Genomic DNA, 19,603 nt, shown 5'->3' on the forward strand with positions numbered 1-19,603 from the left:
GAGCACATAATCTAAGGCAATCACAAGAGAGTCCGACATTGTTGATGATATCTTGCAGGTGAGATATTAAAATGAGATCCTGCCTCCAGCTCAGAATCCTGCAGCATAAGTGAAAGTGCAGGCAGTGCTGCTGTTTGTGGAATCCTGCTGTGCATGATTTGTCTGCCACGTTTGTCTACAGAACAATCGTTACTACACTTAGAGTAATCATTGATGTGGAACACATTGTGAAGCTCTGAAAGTGTGATAAGGCACTAATAAATTCACCTTTTACTGTTTGAAATGAAACATACCAGTATTGAGGTTTACACTGCCAGTTCCATCGCACTGTGCACTGCACCTGAAACCTGACTATTCATTCTTTTCCACGGATGCAACTTTGTAAAGTGTGCTGCACAGTTAGCGCATGTGACCGAGTGCGGCATTAAGGAGCCTGAGCAACATTGAAGTCGATGGGAATCAGGGGAAAACCTTCCACTAGTTGGAGTCATAACTAGCACAAAGGAAGATGGTTGTATTTGTTGGAGTCCAATCATCTCAGTCCCAGGACATTTCAGCAGAAGTTCCCCAGGGTAATGTCCAAACCCAACCACCTTCAGCTGTTTCATCAATGACCTGCCCTCTAACATAAGGTCAAAAGAAGGGATGTTTGCCGATGATTGTGCAAAGTCCAGTAGCAAATCCTTAGATATTGAAGCAGTCAGTGCCTGCATGCAACAAGACCTGGACAACATTTAGGCTAGGGCTGATGAGCAGGGTCAGAGGTGGAGTTATAATTACCCTACCAAATCAGAGAGAATTGTTAATAATACCAGGAACCATATTGAAAGTTCCTACTGCCACAGGTCTTTCATCTGGTAAAGGACATTTAAACTGGTTATTACTCAGGACTGTGTTCAGCATGCAACACAGAGTCAGGCACACGTCCTGGACTGTAAAGAAGCTGGGCGATGATTTCTGAGGTGTACAGTTCTGATAACTGCATAGTGGCACTATTACTTTCCCACAATAAGAACAAATGTTTGAAGTTTCCTGGAGGCCTTCCCAATCAGACAGTGTACTTTTGGCAAACATTAGCTGAAACTGGTTACATGTCTATCTGAGAACCAATAAGGAAATTCTGGCAAACCTCACTTGCCCTGTTCTAAAATGTCAGCTGGTGCTGACCCAGGTGCAACTAGACCCACACAGGCTATACAACAACAGACAGAAGTGAATCATTCCTTTTTACCTGCCATGTACTGTGCTTGTACAGGAGTTCAAACTGAGACACACACGATCTATACAGAACCAGGTGAGGTGCGAGTGACTGCCCTTGACATCAAGGCAGCATTTGACCGAGTGTGGCATCAAGGAGCCCCAGCAAAACTAGAGTTAATGGGAATCAGGAGGAAAATTCTCCGCTGGTTGGAGTCATACCTAGCACAAAGGAAGATGGTTGTGGTTGTTGGAGGTCAATCATCTCAGCTCCAGGACATCACTGCAGGAGTTCCTCAGGGTAGTGTCCTCGGCCCAACCATCTTCAGCTGCTTCATCAATGACCTTCCTTCCACCATAAGGTCAGAAGTGGGGATTTTTGATGATGATTGCACAGTGTTCAGTACCATTAACAACTCCTAAAATACTGAGACAGTCTACGTCCATATACAGCAAGACCTGACATGACATGATATTTGCACCACACAAATGTCAGGGAATGAACATCTCCGATAAGAGAGAATCTAAGCATCTCCCCATGATGTTCAAAAGCATTATCATCACTGAATAACCGACCATCAACATGATCAGTAACTTAACTGGACTAGCCATATAAATAGTGTGGCTACAAGAACAGAACTGGGAATTCTGCAGTGAATAACTCATCTCCTGACTCCCCAAAGCCTGTCCACCATCTAGAAGGCAAAAAGTCAGCAGTGTGATGGAATACTCCCCATTTGCTTAGGTGATTGTAGCTCCAACAACACTCAAGAAGCTCAACACCATCCAGTACAAAGCAGCCCACTTGATCTGCACCCCATCCACCAACTTAAACATTGACTCCCTCCCCCGCCGACTTGAGAAGGCAGCCCACTGCCACCTTCTCGAGGCCAATTAGGGATGATCAAAAAATTCCGTCCTTGCAAGAGACGCCCAAATCCCACGAAACAGGAAAAAAAAAAGTCCTCCTTTGCCAGCTGTATACTGTACAGAAGCTGACAGAGAGACACACCCAGGTCGTAGTGCCAGTCCAGGTTGATGTAAACAAAGATCTGGAGTGCAGAAGAAGTAGGAAGTGGAGGAGAGACCCGGGGGAAGGAGCAAAGAGAAGAGCAGGAACAGGGAGAGGGAAGCAGATATCAGATACCAGGGAAGCAGGGAGGAGAGCAGGAATAACAGGAAGAGATGGAAGCATTGAACAAATGTCAGGAAATTAGGGATGTGGGGACCTGGTATCTCTAAAAATTAGGGATCTTGGAGTGGAAAGAAGTGTGATGCTTGGACATGTACTGAGAGTTAAAAAAAAATCAGTCACTAAATTAAAAAATGGGAATTATAAATTAAATATTCCTGGAAAATCCCTTGAATAAAGATTTACCACAATGTAAACATCAACGTTAGACTGAGATATAGTAGCCCTTTCCAGCTGTACAATATTACAACAGGTTACATCAGAAATGGACTTCACATCAGTCATGCTCTGACCTTGTGCTGTGAGCAGGATCCTTTTATGCCAGAGTTATTAGGGGAAACTAAGGACTGCACAGACAAAATCTTAAATGTTCAGAAAACTAAACGTGTGCACCTTGAATTTCTGCCATGCACTTGCATGGGCAAGGCTCTCCAATAGGTAGCATAAATATTTTCAAACCATCACCCATAGACATCATGACTGACATACTGACCCAAAGATACCAAGAGTTTGTTAACTAATGCATACAATCCCACAGAATTCAGCATCAACAACAGTCCATCACAGATAAGTAAGTACCTGTCAGCGAAGGAGAATCTCTATGGGTGTATCTATCAGTGATGAGGTATCCATGGGTAAGTGTCTATCAGTGGTAAAGTCTCTGTGGGTCAGTGTCTATCAGTGATGGAGAGTCTCTGTGGGTCAGTGTCTATCAGTGACGGAGAGTCTCTGTGGGTCAGTGTCTATCAGTGACGGGGAGTCTCTGTGGGTCAGTGTCGATCAGTGATGGGGAGTCTCTGTGGGTCAGTGTCTATCAGTGATGGGGAGTCTCTGTGGGTCAGTGTCTATCAGTGATGGGGAGTCTCTGTGGGTCAGTGTCTATCAGTGATGGGGAGTCTCTGTGGGTCAGTGTCTATCAGTGACGGGGAGGCTCTGTGGGTCAGTGTCTATCATTGACGGGGAGTCTCTGTGGGTCAGTGTCTATCAGTGATGGGGAGTCTCTGTGGGTCAGTGTCTATCAGTGATGGGGAGTCTCTGTGGGTCAGTGTCTATCAGTGACGGGGAGTCTCTGTGGGTCAGTGTCTATCAGTGATGGTGAGTCTCTGTGGGTCAGTGTCTATCAGTGACGGGGAGTCTCTGTGGGTCAGTGTCTATCAGTGACGGGGAGTCTCTGTGGGTCAGTGTCTCAGTGACAGGAAGTCTCGATGGGTCAGTGTCTATCAGTGACAGGAAGTCTCGATGGGTCAGTGTCTATCAGTGATGGGGAGTCTCGATGGGTCAGTGTCTATCAGTGACGGGGAGTCTCTGTGGGTCAGTGTCTATCAGTGACGGGGAGTCTCTGTGGGTCAGTGTCTATCAGTGACGGGGAGTCTCTGTGGGTCAGTGTCTATCAGTGACGGGGAGTCTCTGTGGGTCAGTGTCTATCAGTGACGGGGAGTCTCGATGGGTCAGTGTCTATCAGTGATGGGGAGTCTCGATGGGTCAGTGTCTATCAGTGACGGGAAGTCTCGATGGGTCAGTGTCTATCAGTGACGGGGAGTCTCTGTGGGTCAGTGTCTATCAGTGACAGGGTGTCTGTGGGTCAGTGTCTATCAGTGACGGGGAGTCTCTGGGTCAGTGTCTATCAGTGACGGGGAGTCTCTGTGGGTCAGTGTCTATCAGTGATGGGGTGTCTCTGTGGGTCAGTGTCTATCAGTGACGGGGAGTCTCTGTGGGTCAGTGTCTATCAGTGACGGGGAGTCTCTGGGTCAGTGTCTATCAGTGACGGGGAGTCTCTGTGGGTCAGTGTCTATCGGTGACGGGGAATCTCTGTGGGTCAGTGTCTATCAGTGATGGGGAGTCTCTGTGGGTCAGTGTCTATCAGTGACGGAGAGTCTCGATGGGTCAGTGTCTATCAGTGATGGGGAGTCTCTGTGGGTCAGTGTCTATCAGTGATGGGGTGTCTCTGTGGGTCAGTGTCTATCATTGACGGGGAGTCTCTGTGGGTCAGTGTCTATCAGTGACGGGGAGTCTCTGTGGGTCAGCGTCTATCAGTGACGGGGTGTCTCTGTGGGTCAGTGTCGATCAGTGACGGGGTGTCTCTGTGGGTCAGTGTCTATCAGTGATGGGGTGTCTCTGTGGGTCAGTGTTTATCATTGATGGGAGTTTCTGTGGGTCAGTGTCTATCAGTGATGGGAGTCTCTGTGGGTGAGTGTCGATCAGTGATGGGAGTCTCTGTGGGTCAGTGTCGATCAGTGACGGGGTGTCTCTGTGGGTCAATGTCAATCAGTGATGGGTGTCTCTGTGGGTAAGTGTCTATCAGTGATGGGGAGTTTCTGTGGATCAGTGTCTATCAGAGATGCTGTTTACTTATAGCATTAGCTTCTAATTGACATGTTTATTGTGGATCTTTTAACTCGATTTACCCTTCGTCTGTGCAGTACTCATCTATTCTTTCACCAACTCAATATCAAGGGTTGTGAAAGAAACCGAAATGAGATTACTGAGTAGTTGTATTAAAGCTTGAGTGAAGTGAAGGTACATGGAGTTCTGATTCACTGATTTAAAAGTTACAGTCCTGCTAGTGTTAGAGGAAAAAGAACATCAACTTTGACCTGAAAGTAAAGCTTGTTTTTAAACAGAATGTTCTGGCAAGATCTGGAATTATTTCTGAGCAACTTTCTTTGCTTGCTGATCAACTCTTTCGACCTTTATGTTCCCTGCCACCTTCTTACACTTATGGAGTCCTGAATACTGGAGCATGGAGTAGATTGAAATTCTTGGAAGCTCCGAGAATGCATGGCACTATGGCTATTTCTGTTAGTATAACTTCCATCTTGTTCAGTGTGTTCTCTGACCTGCCGAAGCCTTATTGGCCACTCACAAAGCCACTAGTGTTTCTATTATTGTGCAGCGATGCCTTCAAATCCACAATTGGGAAAATTAGCTTTCGCTGGCTAATTGCTAACCAGGAAATTTAAAACATGACCTTGACCCCCACCCCCCCCACCACCTCCCTCTCCCATTCCCAACACTGCGCACAGCGCAAAAAGAAATTACAATTAAAGTCATTTGAATTCACTTAGAATTCTGCATATCCACTGGCCTTGTCCCTCATGATGTGAACCATCTTCAGCCTCATCACTAGGCTTGTGTGTGCTTACAGTTAATAAATCCATAAGGAAGACACAGTCAGCCCAAACAACCGTGAGCATAGTCTCCAATAGGACCAATGATTAAATCCATTCCACTCCATTTTGTTTTGATTCATATTTTGGATTTTTTTCTAATATTTTCCCCATTTTTTTGTAAATCTTTGTAACTCCTCTCTTGCTAGTCTGTTCTGTAAGACCAGGGATTATCGACCAGAGTGCCAACAGTAGGTCATGTTCAGTCAGCTGTTTAGGGTCTCAAGATCTGCCCTTCGCACATACAATAACCTTACATACCTCACATATCTCTCTCACACACACACACACACACACACACACACACACAGTCCTTTTACACATGCACACATATACCTCACACACAAACATGCAAACCTCACATGCACGGACATATGATGAGAGGGATCTCAACTACATTTACAGGACTTGACAATCATGTTGGACAGCTGTTCCACTTTGGGTGTTCGGCCGACATAGTACAGGATAGTCAGAGGCTCGAGGTCCTGAGGAGCACAGCACGGAGTCGCTGAGGCCTCTGGATTTAATGTGTTATACAATCCCAGCACCTACAATGGAGAAGAAACAATAAGAAATAGAGCCAAACAGCCCATTTAACTATCTCTCCAACTCACGCAGTCCATATCCCACTCACCCGAGCCCGCATCCCATTCACCGAGCCCGTATCCCGCTCACCCATACAAACATACAAAATAGGAACAGAAGTAGGCCATTCGACCCCTCAAGCCTGCTCTGCTATTCGATAAGATCATGGCTGATCTGTTTGCGTTTTGAATTCCACACTCCCATCTATCCCCGATAGATTCTTGTTAGGCAAGAGAATCAAAAGCTATCTACCTCCGCCTTAAAAATATTCAGTGACCCCGCCTCCACCACTTTCTAAGGCAGAGTTTCAAAGTCACACAACCCTCGGAGAGAAAAAATTCTCCTCATCTCTGTCCTAAAAGTGCAACCCCTAGATCTGGACTCACTCACGAAGGGAAACATCCTTTCCACCTGCACCTTGTCAATGTAGGATCATATATACTTTAATCATATCACCCCTCACTCTTCTAAACTCCAGTGGAGACAAGCCCAGTCTGTCTAACCTTTTCTCATAAGACAACCCACTCATTCCAGGTGTCAATCTATTAAACTTCCTTTGAACCACCTCCAACGCATTTACATCCTTCCTTAAATAAGGAGACTAAAACTGCCCACAGTATTCGAGATGCAGTCTCACCAATGCCCTGTATAATTGAAGCATAACATCCTTACTTTTATGTTCAATTCCTCTCGTAATAAAGGATAGTATTCTATTAGTCTTCTTGATTACATGCCGTACCTGCATACTAACTTTTTGTGACTTGTACTGGGACACCTAGGTCCCCCTGTAGCTCAGAATTCTGCAGCCATTCTCTGTTTAAGTAATATTCTGCTTATTTATTCTTCCCACCAACTTTACATTTTCCAACATTATATTCCATCTGCTATATTTTTGTCCACTCACTCAACCTACGAACATACGAATTAGGAGCAGGAGTTAGGCCACTCGGCCCCTCGAGCCTGCTCCACCATTCAATAAGATCATGGCTGATCTGAATGTAACCTCAACCCCACATTCCTGCCCACCCCCGATAACCTTTCACCCTCTTGTTAATCCAGCTCTGCCTTAAAAATATTCAAAGACTCTGCTTCCACCGCCTTTTGAGGAAGAGAGTTCCAAAGACTCGCAAACCTCTGAGAGAAAGAATTTCTTCTCATCTGTCTTAAATGAGCGACCCCTTATTTTTAAACAGTGACCCCTCCCACAAGAGGAAACATCCTCTCTGCATCCACTCTGTCAAGACCCCTCAGAATCTTAAAGGTTTCAATCAAGTCGCCTGTTACTCTTCTAAATTCCAGTGGATGCAATCCCAACCTGTCCAACCTTTCCTCATAACACAACCCACCCATTCCTGGTATTAGTCTGGTAAACCTCTGAACTGTTTCTAACACATTTACATCTTTCTTTAAATAAGGAGACCAGTGCTGTACACAGTACTCCAGATAGGGATCATAATATGGTAGAATTTAGCATTCAGTTTGAGAATAAGAAACTTGGGTCGGAAACAACTGTGCTAAACTTAAAATAAGGGTAATTACAAAGGAACGAGGGCAGAGTTGGCTGAAGTGAACTGGGAAAGGAGTTTAGCAGAAAAGACAGTTGATGAACGATGGCAGACGGTTAAGAGAATAGTTCATGACTCTCAACAAAGATATATCCCAGTGAGGAGAAAAGATTCAAGGAAGGGGATAAACCAACCATGGTTAACCAAGGAAGTTAAGGACAGTATCAAATTGAAAGAAAAAACATACAATGTGGCAAAGATTAGTGGTAAGCCAGAGGATTGGGAAAGTTTTAAAAACCAATAAAAGATGATCAAAAAATAAATAAAGAGGGGGAAAATAAACTTTGAGGATAAACTAGCAAGTAACATAAAAATGGACAGTAAGAGCTTCTTTAAATATGTAAAAAGGAAGAGAGAGGCCAAAGTGAACATAGGCCCCTTAGAGAATGAAGCTGGGGAAATAATAATGGAGAACCAGGAAATGGCAGAGGAGTTGAATAAATACTTTGCTTCAGTTTTCACGGTAGCAGATATTGACAGCATTCCAAAAATACTAGATAATCAAGGAGCAAAAGGAAGGAGGAAATAAATACAATAACCATCACTAGAGAAAAAGTACTAGGGAAACTAATGGGGCTAAAGGCCAAAAAGTCCCCTGGACTTGATGGGTTGCATCCTAGGATATTAAAGGAAGTAGCTACAGAGATAGTGGGTGTACGAGTTGTAATCTTCCAAGAATCCTTAGATTCTCTGGAAAAGTTCCAGAGGGTTAGAGAACAGCCAATGTAACATCCTTATTCAAAAAAGGAGGAAGACAAAAAACAGCTAACAATAGGCCAGTTAGCTTAACGTCTGCTATTGGGAAAATGTTAGAGGCTTCATGAAGGGGAAATCATGCCTAACAAATTTATTAGAATTCTTTGAGGAGGTAACAAGCAGGATTGATAAAGGGGAACCAGTAGATGTAATATATTTGGATTTCCAAAAGATGTTTGATAAGGTACCACACGTAAGGCTACTTAATAAGCTAACAGCCCATGGCGTTGGGGGTAGTATATTAGCATAGATAGAGGACTAGCTCACTAATAGAAGACAGAGTGTTGAGATAAGGGGGAGATTTTCAGGATGGCAACCTGTAACTAGTGCAGTGCCACAGGGCTCAGCACTGGGGCCATAATTATTGACAATATTAATGACTTAGATGAGGGAAATGAATGTATTATCGCCATGTTTGTGGATGACACAAAAATAGGTGGGAAGGCAAGTGGTGAGGGTGACACAAGGAATCTACAGAGGGATATAGACAGGTTAAGGGAGTGGGCAAAAATTGGCAGATGGAATATAATGTGGGAAAATGTGAGGCTATGCACTTTGGCAGGAAGAATAGAGGAGCTGAATATTATTTAAATGGTGAAAAACTGCAGAAAGCTGCAGCACAGAGTCCTGGTGCATAAATGCCAAAAAGCTAACATACAAGTTCAACAGATAATAGGAAAGGCAAATGGAATGTTGGCTTTTATTTCAAAGGGAATGGAGTATAAAAGTAGGGAAGTCTTGCTAAAACTATACAAGGCACTAGTTGGACCACACCTAGAATACTCAGAAGAGTGTCCTGCAGACAGCATCATGGTGAAGCAGTCTGGGAAGAGTGTCCTGCTGTCAGTTCTTGTTGAAAATAACAAGAGTGACATCACAAGACAGCGCAAGAGAGCGGCGGAGAGATCAGAGCCAGCGCAAGTGTGGGGAAGCTTCAAAAAGTGACGTCAGCACAAAGGTGAGAGCTGATTAGTGAGTAGTGGGTACGTGTTTTTCTCCAGTTTAAAATAGATTAAGCTAAGAAAAAGTAAGAGTTCTAGTTTTTATTTAAAGTACATAAATAATTTGACCCTTTTTTTTACTGTATTTAACTTAAAGGTTTCAACTAGAGGCATGGCAGGGCAGCTCAGTCCCGTGTTATGTGCCGCCTGCAACATGTGGGAAGTCCTAGTCGCTACTTGGGCTCTGACCGACCACGTGTGCAGGAAGTGCCACCAGCTGCAGCTACTTGAGCTCTGAGTTTTGGAGCCTGAGCAGCAGCTGGAGACACTGAGGTACATCCACGAGGCTGAGAGTTTCGTGGATAGCACATTTTTAGACGTGGTCACCCCACAGCTTACAGAATTGCAGACAGAGAGGGAATGGGTGACCATCAGTCAGAAGAAAGGTGTCAGGCAGGTAGTCAGGAAATCCCCAGGCTGCGTCTCATTCGAGAACCGTTTTTCTGTGTTGGAAAACGGTGAGTGTGATGGTTCCTCTGGGGAGTGCAGCCACGCTCATTGCACTGTGAGTGGCTCAGCTGCACAGGGCGGGGAGGAAAAAGAGGGGAAGAGCAATAGTGGTAGGAGACTCGATAGTAAGGGGAACAGACAGGCACTTCTGCAGCCGTAAATGTGACTCCAGGATGGTGTGTTGTCTCCCTGATGCCAGGATCAAGGGTGCCACTGAACAGCTGCAGGGTATTCTAAAGGGGGAGGGCAAACAGACAGAGATCATGGTACATATTGGTACCAACCACATAGGTAGAAAGAGGAATGAGGACCTGCAAGCAGAATTTAGGAGGCAGATTAAAAAACAGGACCTCAAAGGTAGTAATCTCGATTACTTCCAGTATCACATGCTGGTGAGTATAGTAATAGGAGGTTAGTCCAGATGAATGTGTGGCTGGAGAGATGATGCTGGAGGGAGGGCTTTAGATTTCTGGGACATTGGGACCATTTCTGGGGGCAGTGGGACATCTACAAGGTGAATGGGCTGCACCTGAACTGGAGTGGGACCAACATCCTTGCGGGGAGGTTTGCTAGTGCTGTTGGGGAGGGTTCAAACTAACTTGACAGGGGGATGGGATCCTGAGAGGGAGTTTAGCAGGGGGAGATGCACAGCCAAAATTAGAAGAGAGAGCAAGTGAGTCTGGAAGGCATAGAAATTATAGGCCAGTTAAGGCACAAGGGAGTTTGGCAAGGTTGGATGGTATTTATTTTAATGCAAGGAGTCTGACGAATGAGGCAGATGAGTTGAGGGCACAAATTAACACATGGAAGTATGATGTCATTGCTGTCACAGAGACATGGTTGAGAGAGGGGCAGGATTGACAGCTCAATATTCCAGGATATAAGGTCTTCAGGCAAGACAGGGAAGGAGGTAAAAGAGGACGGGGTATTGCAATATTGATCAAGGAATCAATTACAGCAGTAAGGAGAGATGACATCTTAGACGGCTCCTCAAATGAAGCCATATGGGTAGAACTGAAAAACAAAAAAGGAGCAATAACATTGCTGGGAGTGTACTATAGGCCCCCAAACAGTCAGAGAGAAATGGAAGAGCAGATATGTAGGCAAATTTCAGAGAAGTATAAAAATAACAGGGTAGTAATAGTGGGGGATTTCAACTTCCCCAACATTAACTGGGTTAGTCATAGTGTGACAGGGTTAGAGGGAGCAGAATTCTTAAAATGCATCCAGGAGAGCTTTTTAAGCCAGTACGTAGAAGGTCCTACAAGAGAGGGGGCGGTCCTGGACTTAATTTCAGGGAATGAAGCCAGGAAACTGGTAGAGGTATCAGTGGGGGAGCATTTTGCAGATAGTGATCATAACTCCGTTAGATTCAAGGTTGTTATGGAAAAGGACAAAGATGGGCCAGAAATCAGAGTTCTAAATTGGGGGAAGGTTGATTTTAATAAGATCAGATATGATTTGGCTAGAGTGGCCTGGGAGCAGCTACTTTTAGGTAAATCTGTGTCAGGACAGTGGGACTCATTCAAGAAGAAAATAGGGAGAGTACAGGGCCAACATATTCCAGTAAGATAAAGGGTGGGACCAACAAATCCAGGGAACCCTGGATGTTGAGGAATATACAGGATTGGATTAAGAGAAAAAGAGAGGCTTATGGCAGATATCAAGGGCTCAAAACAGCGGAAGCCCTAGAGGAGTATAGAATGTGTAGGGGGGAACTTAAAAAGGAAATTAGGAGAGCAAAAAGGGGGCATGAAAAAACATTGGCAGGTAAAATAAAGGAAAATCCAAAGTTATTTTACAAGTACATTAAGTGTTAGAGGATAACTAGGGAAAGAGTGGGGCCCATTAAGGACCATAGTGGTAATTTGTGTGTGGAGCCAGAAGACATAGGTAGGGTTCTAAATAAGTACTTTGCGTTGGTGTTCACAAGTGAGAGGGCCGACATGGGTATGGAAATCAGGCAGAAGGACTGTGATATAATTAAAGAAATTAGTATAGAAAGGAAGGAGGTTCTAAGTGATCTGGCAGGCTTAAAGTAGATAAATCTCCAGGCCCGGATGAAATGTATCCCAGGCTGTTGACTAAGGCAAGGGAGGAAATAGCAGGGGCGCTGGCGATAATTTTCAATATCTCTCTGGTCACAGGAGAGGTGCCAGAGGACTGGAGGACAGCCAGTGTGATACTGTTATTCAAGAAGGGAGGAAGGGATAAACCAGGGAACTACAGGCCAGTCAGTCTAGCCTCAGTGGTGGGGAAACTATTGGAAACAATTCTGAGGGACAGAGTTAATCTACTCTTGGAGAAGCAGGGATTAATCAAGGACAGTCAGCATGGTTTTGTTAAGGGGAGGTCATGTCTGACCAATTTGAATTTTTCGAAGACGTGAGCATGTATGTAGATGAGGGCAATGCATTTGACATAGTCTACTTGGACTTCAGCAAGGCTTTTGATAAGGTCCCGCATGTGAGACTGATAATGAAGGTAAGAGCCCATGGGATCCAAGGCAATTTGACAAATTTGATCCAGAATTGGCTGAGTGGTAGGAAGCAGAGGATGATGGTCGAGGGGTGTTTTTGTGACTGGATGCCTGTGTCCAGTGGGGTTCCACAGGGATCATTGTTGGGTCCCTTGCTGTTTGTGGTATATATAAACGATTTAGACTTGAATGTAGGAGGGTTGATCAGTAAGTTCATGGATAACACAAAAATTGGTGGGGTGGTAAATAGTGAGGAGGATAGCCTTGGATTACAGGAGGATACAGACGGCTGGTCAGACGGGCTGATCAGTGGCAAATGGAATTTAATCCGGATAAGTGTGAGGTGATGCACTTGGGCAGGACAAACAAGGCACAGGAATACACGATGAATGGTAAGACCGTGGGAAGTATCGAGGATCAGAGGGACCTTGGTGTGCATGTCCACCGGTCCCTTAAGGTAGCAGGACAGTTAGATAAGGTGGTTAAGAAGGTATATGGGATACTTGCCTTTATTAGCTGAGGCATAGAATATAACAGCAGGGAGGTTATACTGGAACTGTACAAAACGCTGGTTAGGCCACAGCTAGAGTACTGTGTGCAGTTCTGGAATCTGCATTATAGGAAGGATGTGATTGCACTAGAGACAGTGCAGAGGAGATTTACCAGGATGTTGCCTGGGCTGGAGAATTTAAGTTATGAGGAGAGATTGGATAGACTGGGGTTATTTTTTCCCTGGAGCAGAGGAGATTGAGGGGGGACATGATTGAGGTGTATAAAATTATGAGGGTCATAGATAGTGTAGACAGGAATGAACATTTCCCCTTGGTGGAGGGATCAATAACCAGGGGGCATAGATTTAAGGTAAGGGGCAGGAGGTTTAGAGAGGATGTGAGGAAGAATTTTTTCACCCAGAGGGTGGTGGGAATCTGGAACTCACTGCCTGAAAGGGTGGTAGAGGCAGAAACCCTCATAACATTTAAGAAGTATTTGGATGTGCACCTGCGATGTCATGGCGTACAGGGCTATGGGACTAGTGCTGGAAAATGGGATTAGAGTAGTTTGGAACTTTTTTTTCCGGCACAGACTCGATGGGCCGAGGGCCTTTTCCTGTGCTGTGGACCTCTATGACTCTATGGTCAGGATTTTCCCCCCATCGGAGGCGAAATTGAAGGGTGGGCGCGCACAGGCCAATTAAGGCCCGCCCAGCGTGACATCCGCAGGGAAGCGCTATGCACTCCATGTGCAGGCAGGGGGGAATTCCTAAAATCGCATGAAAGAGCGCACTCGTCTCCCTGAGGCTAAGTGCTGCCTCAGGGAGATCGGCTGTTCTGTGACAGAAATTAAAAATAGAAAAATAAAATTCCTGACATGTCCCCTCATGTGACACTCCTGCCCCTTACCTTAAATCTATGCCCCCTGGTCATGTGACTTTTGTAAAAATTATGGGCAGGTCCCAACTCATGTGACACCAACCCACCAACAGGAATATCCTGCCCTATGACTCTAATACCGTGAACAATTTTGGTCCCCTTATCTAAGGAAAGATATACTGACACTGGAGGCAGTCCAGAGAAGGTTCACTAGGTTCATCCTGGGTATGGAGGGATTTTCTTATGAGAGGTTGAGTGGGTTGGGCCTGTACTCATTGGAATTTAGAAGAATGAGAGGCGACCTTATTGAAACATATAAGATTCTTAGGGGGCTTGACAGGGTAGATGCTGAGAGGTTGTTTCCCCTTGTGGGAGAGTCTAGGGCCAGAGTAAAGGGGCGCCCATTTGAAACAGAGTGAGGAGGAATTTCTTCTCTCAGAGGGTAGTGAGTCTATGGAATTCTTTACTGCAGAGGGCTGTAGAGGCTGGATCATTAAATATATTCAAGGCTGAGATAGGCAGATTTTTAATCAGTAAGGGAATCAAAGGTTACAGGGAAAAGGCAGGAAAGTAGAGTTGAGGATTTTCAGATCAGCCATGATCTCATTGAATGGGGGAGCAGACTCAATGGGCCGAATGGCCTACTTCTGCTCCTACATCTTATGGTCTTATGGTGGTCTTACCATTGCCCTGTATGACTGAAGCAAAACCTCCCTATTTTTGTAATCAATTCCCTTCACAATAAATGATAACATTCTCTTAGCTTTCCTAATTACCTGCTGTACCTGCATGCTAGCCTTCTGTGATTCATGCACTAGGACACCCAGATCCCTCTGAAACTCAGAGCTCTGCAATCTCTCACCATTGAAATAATAAGCTTTTTTATTCTTGCTGTCAAAAAGAACGTTTTCACATTTTCCCACATTATTCTCCATTTGCCAGATCTTTGCCCACTCACTTAACCTATCTGTGTCACTCTGTAGCCTCCTTACCTCCTCTTCACAATTACTTTCCTACCCATCTTTGTGTCAACAGCAAGTTTAGCTACCATTCCTTCAGTCATTTCATGAAGTCATTTATATAAATTGTAAAAAGTTGAGGCCCCAGCACTGATCCCTGTGGCACACCACTCGCCACATCCTGCCAACAGAAAAAGACCCATTTATGCCAACTCTCTGTTTCCTGTTAGCCAGCCAATCTTCTATCCATGCTAGCACATCATCTCCTACACCATGAGCTTTTATTTTCCGTTTAAAGCTTTGATGTGGCACTTTGTCAAATGCCTTCTGGAAATTCAAGTACAGCACATCTACAGGCTCCCCTTTAACCACTGCACATGTCAGCCCTTCAAAGAACCCCATTAAATTGGTTAAACACGATTTCCCTTTCACAAAACCATGCTGACTTTTCCCGATTACCTTGACTTTCTCTAAGCACCCAGCTATAATCTGTTTAATGATCGATTCTAACACCTTCCCCACAACAGACATCAGGCTAACTGGCCTATAGTTTCCTGTTTTCTGCCTCCCTCCCTTCTTGAATAGAGGGGTTATATTTACAGTCTGATGGAACCTAGGGAATTTTGGAAAACCAGCCCCAATGCACCTACTACCTCATTAGCCACTTTTAAGACCCTAGGATGAAGCCCAGAGACTTGTCAGCCCGCAGCTCCATCAGTTTGCTCAGTGCAGCTTCCCTAATGATTGTAATTTCACCAAGTTCCTCTCTCCCTTCCGCCTCCTGATTCGCAGCTATTACTGGAATGTTTTTTGTATCCTCTATCATGAACACACAAGCAAAATATTTGTTCATTTCATCCACCATTTTCTTATTATCAACTATTAACTCCCCATTCTCACTCTCTAGAGGACCAACAATTGCTTACTCTTTTCCTTTTCAAATACCTGTAGAAACTTTTGCTATCTGTTTTTACATTTCTGGCTAGCTTCCTCTCATACTCTAATTTCTTTCTCCTGATTAACCTTTTAAGCATTCTCTGCCCGTATCCCGCTCGCCCCCAGCCCGTATCCCGCTCACCCCCAGCCCGTATCCCGCTCACCCCCAGCCCGTATCCCACTCACCAAGTCCATTTCCCACTCACCCCCAGCCCGTATCCCGCTCAACCCCAGCCCGTATCCCGCTCACCCCCAGCCCATATCCCGCTCACCAAGTCCATTTCCCACTCACCCCCAGCCCGTATCCCGCTCACCCCCAGCCCGTATCCCGCTCACCCCCAGCCCGTATCCCACTCACCCCCAGCCCGTATCCCGCTCACCAAGTCCATTTCCCACTCACCCCCAGCCCGTATCCCACTCACCCCCAGCCCGTATCCCGCTCACCAAGTCCATTTCCCACTCACCCCCAGCCCGTATCCCGCTCACCAAGTCCATTTCCCACTCACCCCCAGCCCGTATCCCGCTCACCAAGTCCATTTCCCACTCACCCCCAGCCCGTATCCCGCTCACCCCCAGCCCGTATCCCGCTCACCCCCAGCCCGTATCCCGCTCACCCCCAGCCCGTATCCCGCTCACCCCCAGCCCGTATCCCGCTCACCCCCAGCCCGTATCCCGCTCACCAAGTCCATTTCCCACTCACCCCCAGCCCGTATCCCGCTCACCAAGTCCATTTCCCACTCACCCCCAGCCCGTATCCCGCTCACCAAGTCCATTTCCCACTCACCCCCAGCCCGTATCCCACTCACCCCCAGCCCGTATCCCACTCACCCCCAGCCCGTATCCCGCTCACCCCCAGCCCGTATCCCGCTCACCCCCAGCCCGTATCCCGCTCACCCCCAGCCCGTATCCCGCTCACCCCCAGCCCGTATCCCGCTCACCCCCAGCCCGTATCCCACTCACCCCCAGCCCGAATCCCGCTCACCAAGTCCATTTCCCACTCACCCCCAGCCCGTATCCCGCTCACCAAGTCCATTTCCCACTCACCCCCAGCCCGTATCCCGCTCACCAAGTCCATTTCCCACTCACCCCCAGCCCGTATCCCGCTCACCCCCAGCCCGTATCCCGCTCACCCCCAGCCCGTATCCCGCTCACCCCCAGCCCGTATCCCGCTCACCCCCAGCCCGTATCCCGCTCACCCCCAGCCCGTATCCCGCTCACCCCCAGCCCGTATCCCGCTCACCCCCAGCCCGTATCCCGCTCACCAAGTCCATTTCCCACTCACCCCCAGCCCGTATCCCACTCACCCCCAGCCCGTATCCCACTCACCCCCAGCCCGTATCCCGCTCACCAAGTCCATTTCCCACTCACCCCCAGCCCGTATCCCGCTCACCAAGTCCATTTCCCACTCACCCCCAGCCCGTATCCCACTCACCCCCAGCCCGTATCCCGCTCACCAAGTCCATTTCCCACTCACCCCCAGCCCGTATCCCGCTCACCCCCAGCCCGTATCCCACTCACCCCCAGCCCGTATCCCGCTCACCAAGTCCATTTCCCACTCACCCCCAGCCCGTATCCCGCTCACCAAGTCCATTTCCCACTCACCCCCAGCCCGTATCCCGCTCACCAAGTCCATTTCCCACTCACCCCCAGCCTGTATCCCACTCACCCCCAGCCCGTATCCCACTCACCCCCAGCCCGTATCCCGCTCACCCCCAGCCCGTATCCCGCTCACCCCCAGCCCGTATCCCGCTCACCCCCAGCCCGTATCCCGCTCACCCCCAGCCCGTATCCCACTCACCCCCAGCCCGTATCCCACTCACCAAGTCCATTTCCCACTCACCCCCAGCCCGTATCCCACTCACCAAGTCCATTTCCCACTCACCCCCAGCCCGTATCCCACTCACCAAGTCCATTTCCCACTCACCCCCAGCCCGTATCCCACTCACCCCCAGCCCGTATCCCGCTCACCCCCAGCCCGTATCCCGCTCACCAAGTCCATTTCCCACTCACCCCCAGCCCGTATCCCGCTCACCCCCAGCCCGTATCCCACTCACCAAGTCCATTTCCCACTCACCCCCAGCCCGTATCCTGCTCACCTCCAGCCCGTATCCCGCTCACCCCCAGCCCGTATCCCACTCACCCCCAGCCCGTATCCCGCTCACCCCCAGCCCGTATCCCGCTCACCCCCAGCCCGTATCCCGCTCACCCCCAGCCCGTATCCCGCTCACCCCCAGCCCGTATCCCACTCACCAAGTCCATTTCCCACTCACCCCCAGCCCGTATCCCGCTCACCCCCAGCCCGTATCCCACTCACCCCCAGCCCGTATCCCACTCACCAAGTCCATTTCCCACTCACCCCCAGCCCCTATCCCGCTCACCCCCAGCCCGTATCCCGCTCACCCCCGGCCCGTATCCCGCTCACCAAGTCCATTTCCCACTCACCCCCAACCCGTATCCCACTCACCCCCAGCCCGTATCCCGTTCACCCCCAGCCCGTATCCCACTCACCCCCAGCCCGTATCCCACTCACCCCCAGCCCGTATCCCACTCACCCCCAGCCCGTATCCCACTCACCAAGTCCATTTCCCACTCACCCCCAGCCCGTATCCCGCTCACCCCCAGCCCGTATCCCGCTCACCCCCAGCCCGTATCCCGCTCACCCCCAGCCCGTATCCCGCTCACCCCCAGCCCGTATCCCGCTCACCCCCAGCCCGTATCCCGCTCACCCCCAGCCCGTATCCCGCTCACCCCAGCCCGTATCCCGCTCACCCCCAGCCCGCATCCCGCTCACCAAGTCCATTTCCCACTCACCCCCAGCCCGTATCCCACTCACCCCCAGCCCGTATCCCACTCACCCCCAGCCCGTATCCCACTCACCCCCAGCCCGTATCCCGCTCACCAAGTCCATTTCCCACTCACCCCCAGCCCGTATCCCACTCACCAAGTCCATTTCCCACTCACCCCCAGCCCGTATCCCGCTCACCCCCAGCCCGTATCCCGCTCACCCCCAGCCCGTATCCCGCTCACCAAGTCCATTTCCCACTCACCCCCAGCCCGTATCCCGCTCACCCCCAGCCCGTATCCCGCTCACCCCCAGCCCGTATCCCGCTCACCCCCAGCCCGTATCCCGCTCACCCCCAGCCCGTATCCCGCTCACCCCCAGCCCGTATCCCGCTCACCCCCAGCCCGTATCCCACTCACCAAGTCCATTTCCCACTCACCCCCAGCCCGTATCCCGCTCACTCCCAGCCCGTATCCCACTCACCAAGTCCATTTCCCACTCACCCCCAGCCCGTATCCCACTCACCCCCAGCCCGTATCCCACTCACCCCCAGCCCGTATCCCGCTCACCCCCAGCCCGTATCCCACTCACCAAGTCCATTTCCCACTCACCCCCAGCCCGTATCCCGCTCACCAAGTCCATTTCCCACTCACCCCCAGCCCGTATCCCACTCACCCCCAGCCCGTATCCCACTCACCCCCAGCCCGTATCCCGCTCGCCCCCAGCCCGTATCCCGCTCACCCCCAGCCCGTATCCCGCTCACCCCCAGCCCGTATCCCGCTCACCAAGTCCATTTCCCACTCACCCCCAGCCCGTATCCCGCTCACCCCCAGCCCGTATCCCGCTCACCAAGTCCATTTCCCACTCACCCCCAGCCCGTATCCCACGCACCCCCAGCCCGTATCCCGCTCACCCCGCTCAATGTGGAACATTGTGGGAAATGGAATGTAATGCACAGAAATGTAAGGTGATGCAATTTGGCAAAAGGGATATAGAAAAGCAAGATAGACTTAATGATACATTTCTAAAGAGTGTGCAGCAATAGATGGACCTGAGGACTTATTACGTGCGTAGATCTTTAAAGGTGATAGGGCAGGGCATTGAGACAGTAGATAGCAAAGCACATGGCATTTGGTCTTCATAAATAAGAGGCATTGAGTACAA

At 48.7% G+C, this 19,603-nt stretch overlaps 1 protein-coding gene across 2 annotated transcripts in view; it reads right to left on the reverse strand.

Moving 5' to 3' along the window:
• Nucleotides 1-5,391: 5,391 nt before the first annotated feature.
• Nucleotides 5,392-19,603, reverse strand: part of tgfb3 (transforming growth factor, beta 3) — a 57,731-nt gene continuing 43,519 nt past the window's right edge. For both annotated transcript variants that reach the window (XM_041215249.1, XM_041215248.1), the window contains exon 7: nucleotides 5,392-6,104. In XM_041215249.1, the coding sequence (XP_041071183.1) occupies nucleotides 5,946-6,104 (159 nt within the window). In that variant the 3' untranslated portion in view covers nucleotides 5,392-5,945. The remainder of the gene's footprint in view (nucleotides 6,105-19,603) is intronic.

This window comes from Carcharodon carcharias, chromosome 20, assembly GCF_017639515.1.
Source record: "Carcharodon carcharias isolate sCarCar2 chromosome 20, sCarCar2.pri, whole genome shotgun sequence".
NCBI lineage: Eukaryota > Metazoa > Chordata > Chondrichthyes > Lamniformes > Lamnidae > Carcharodon > Carcharodon carcharias.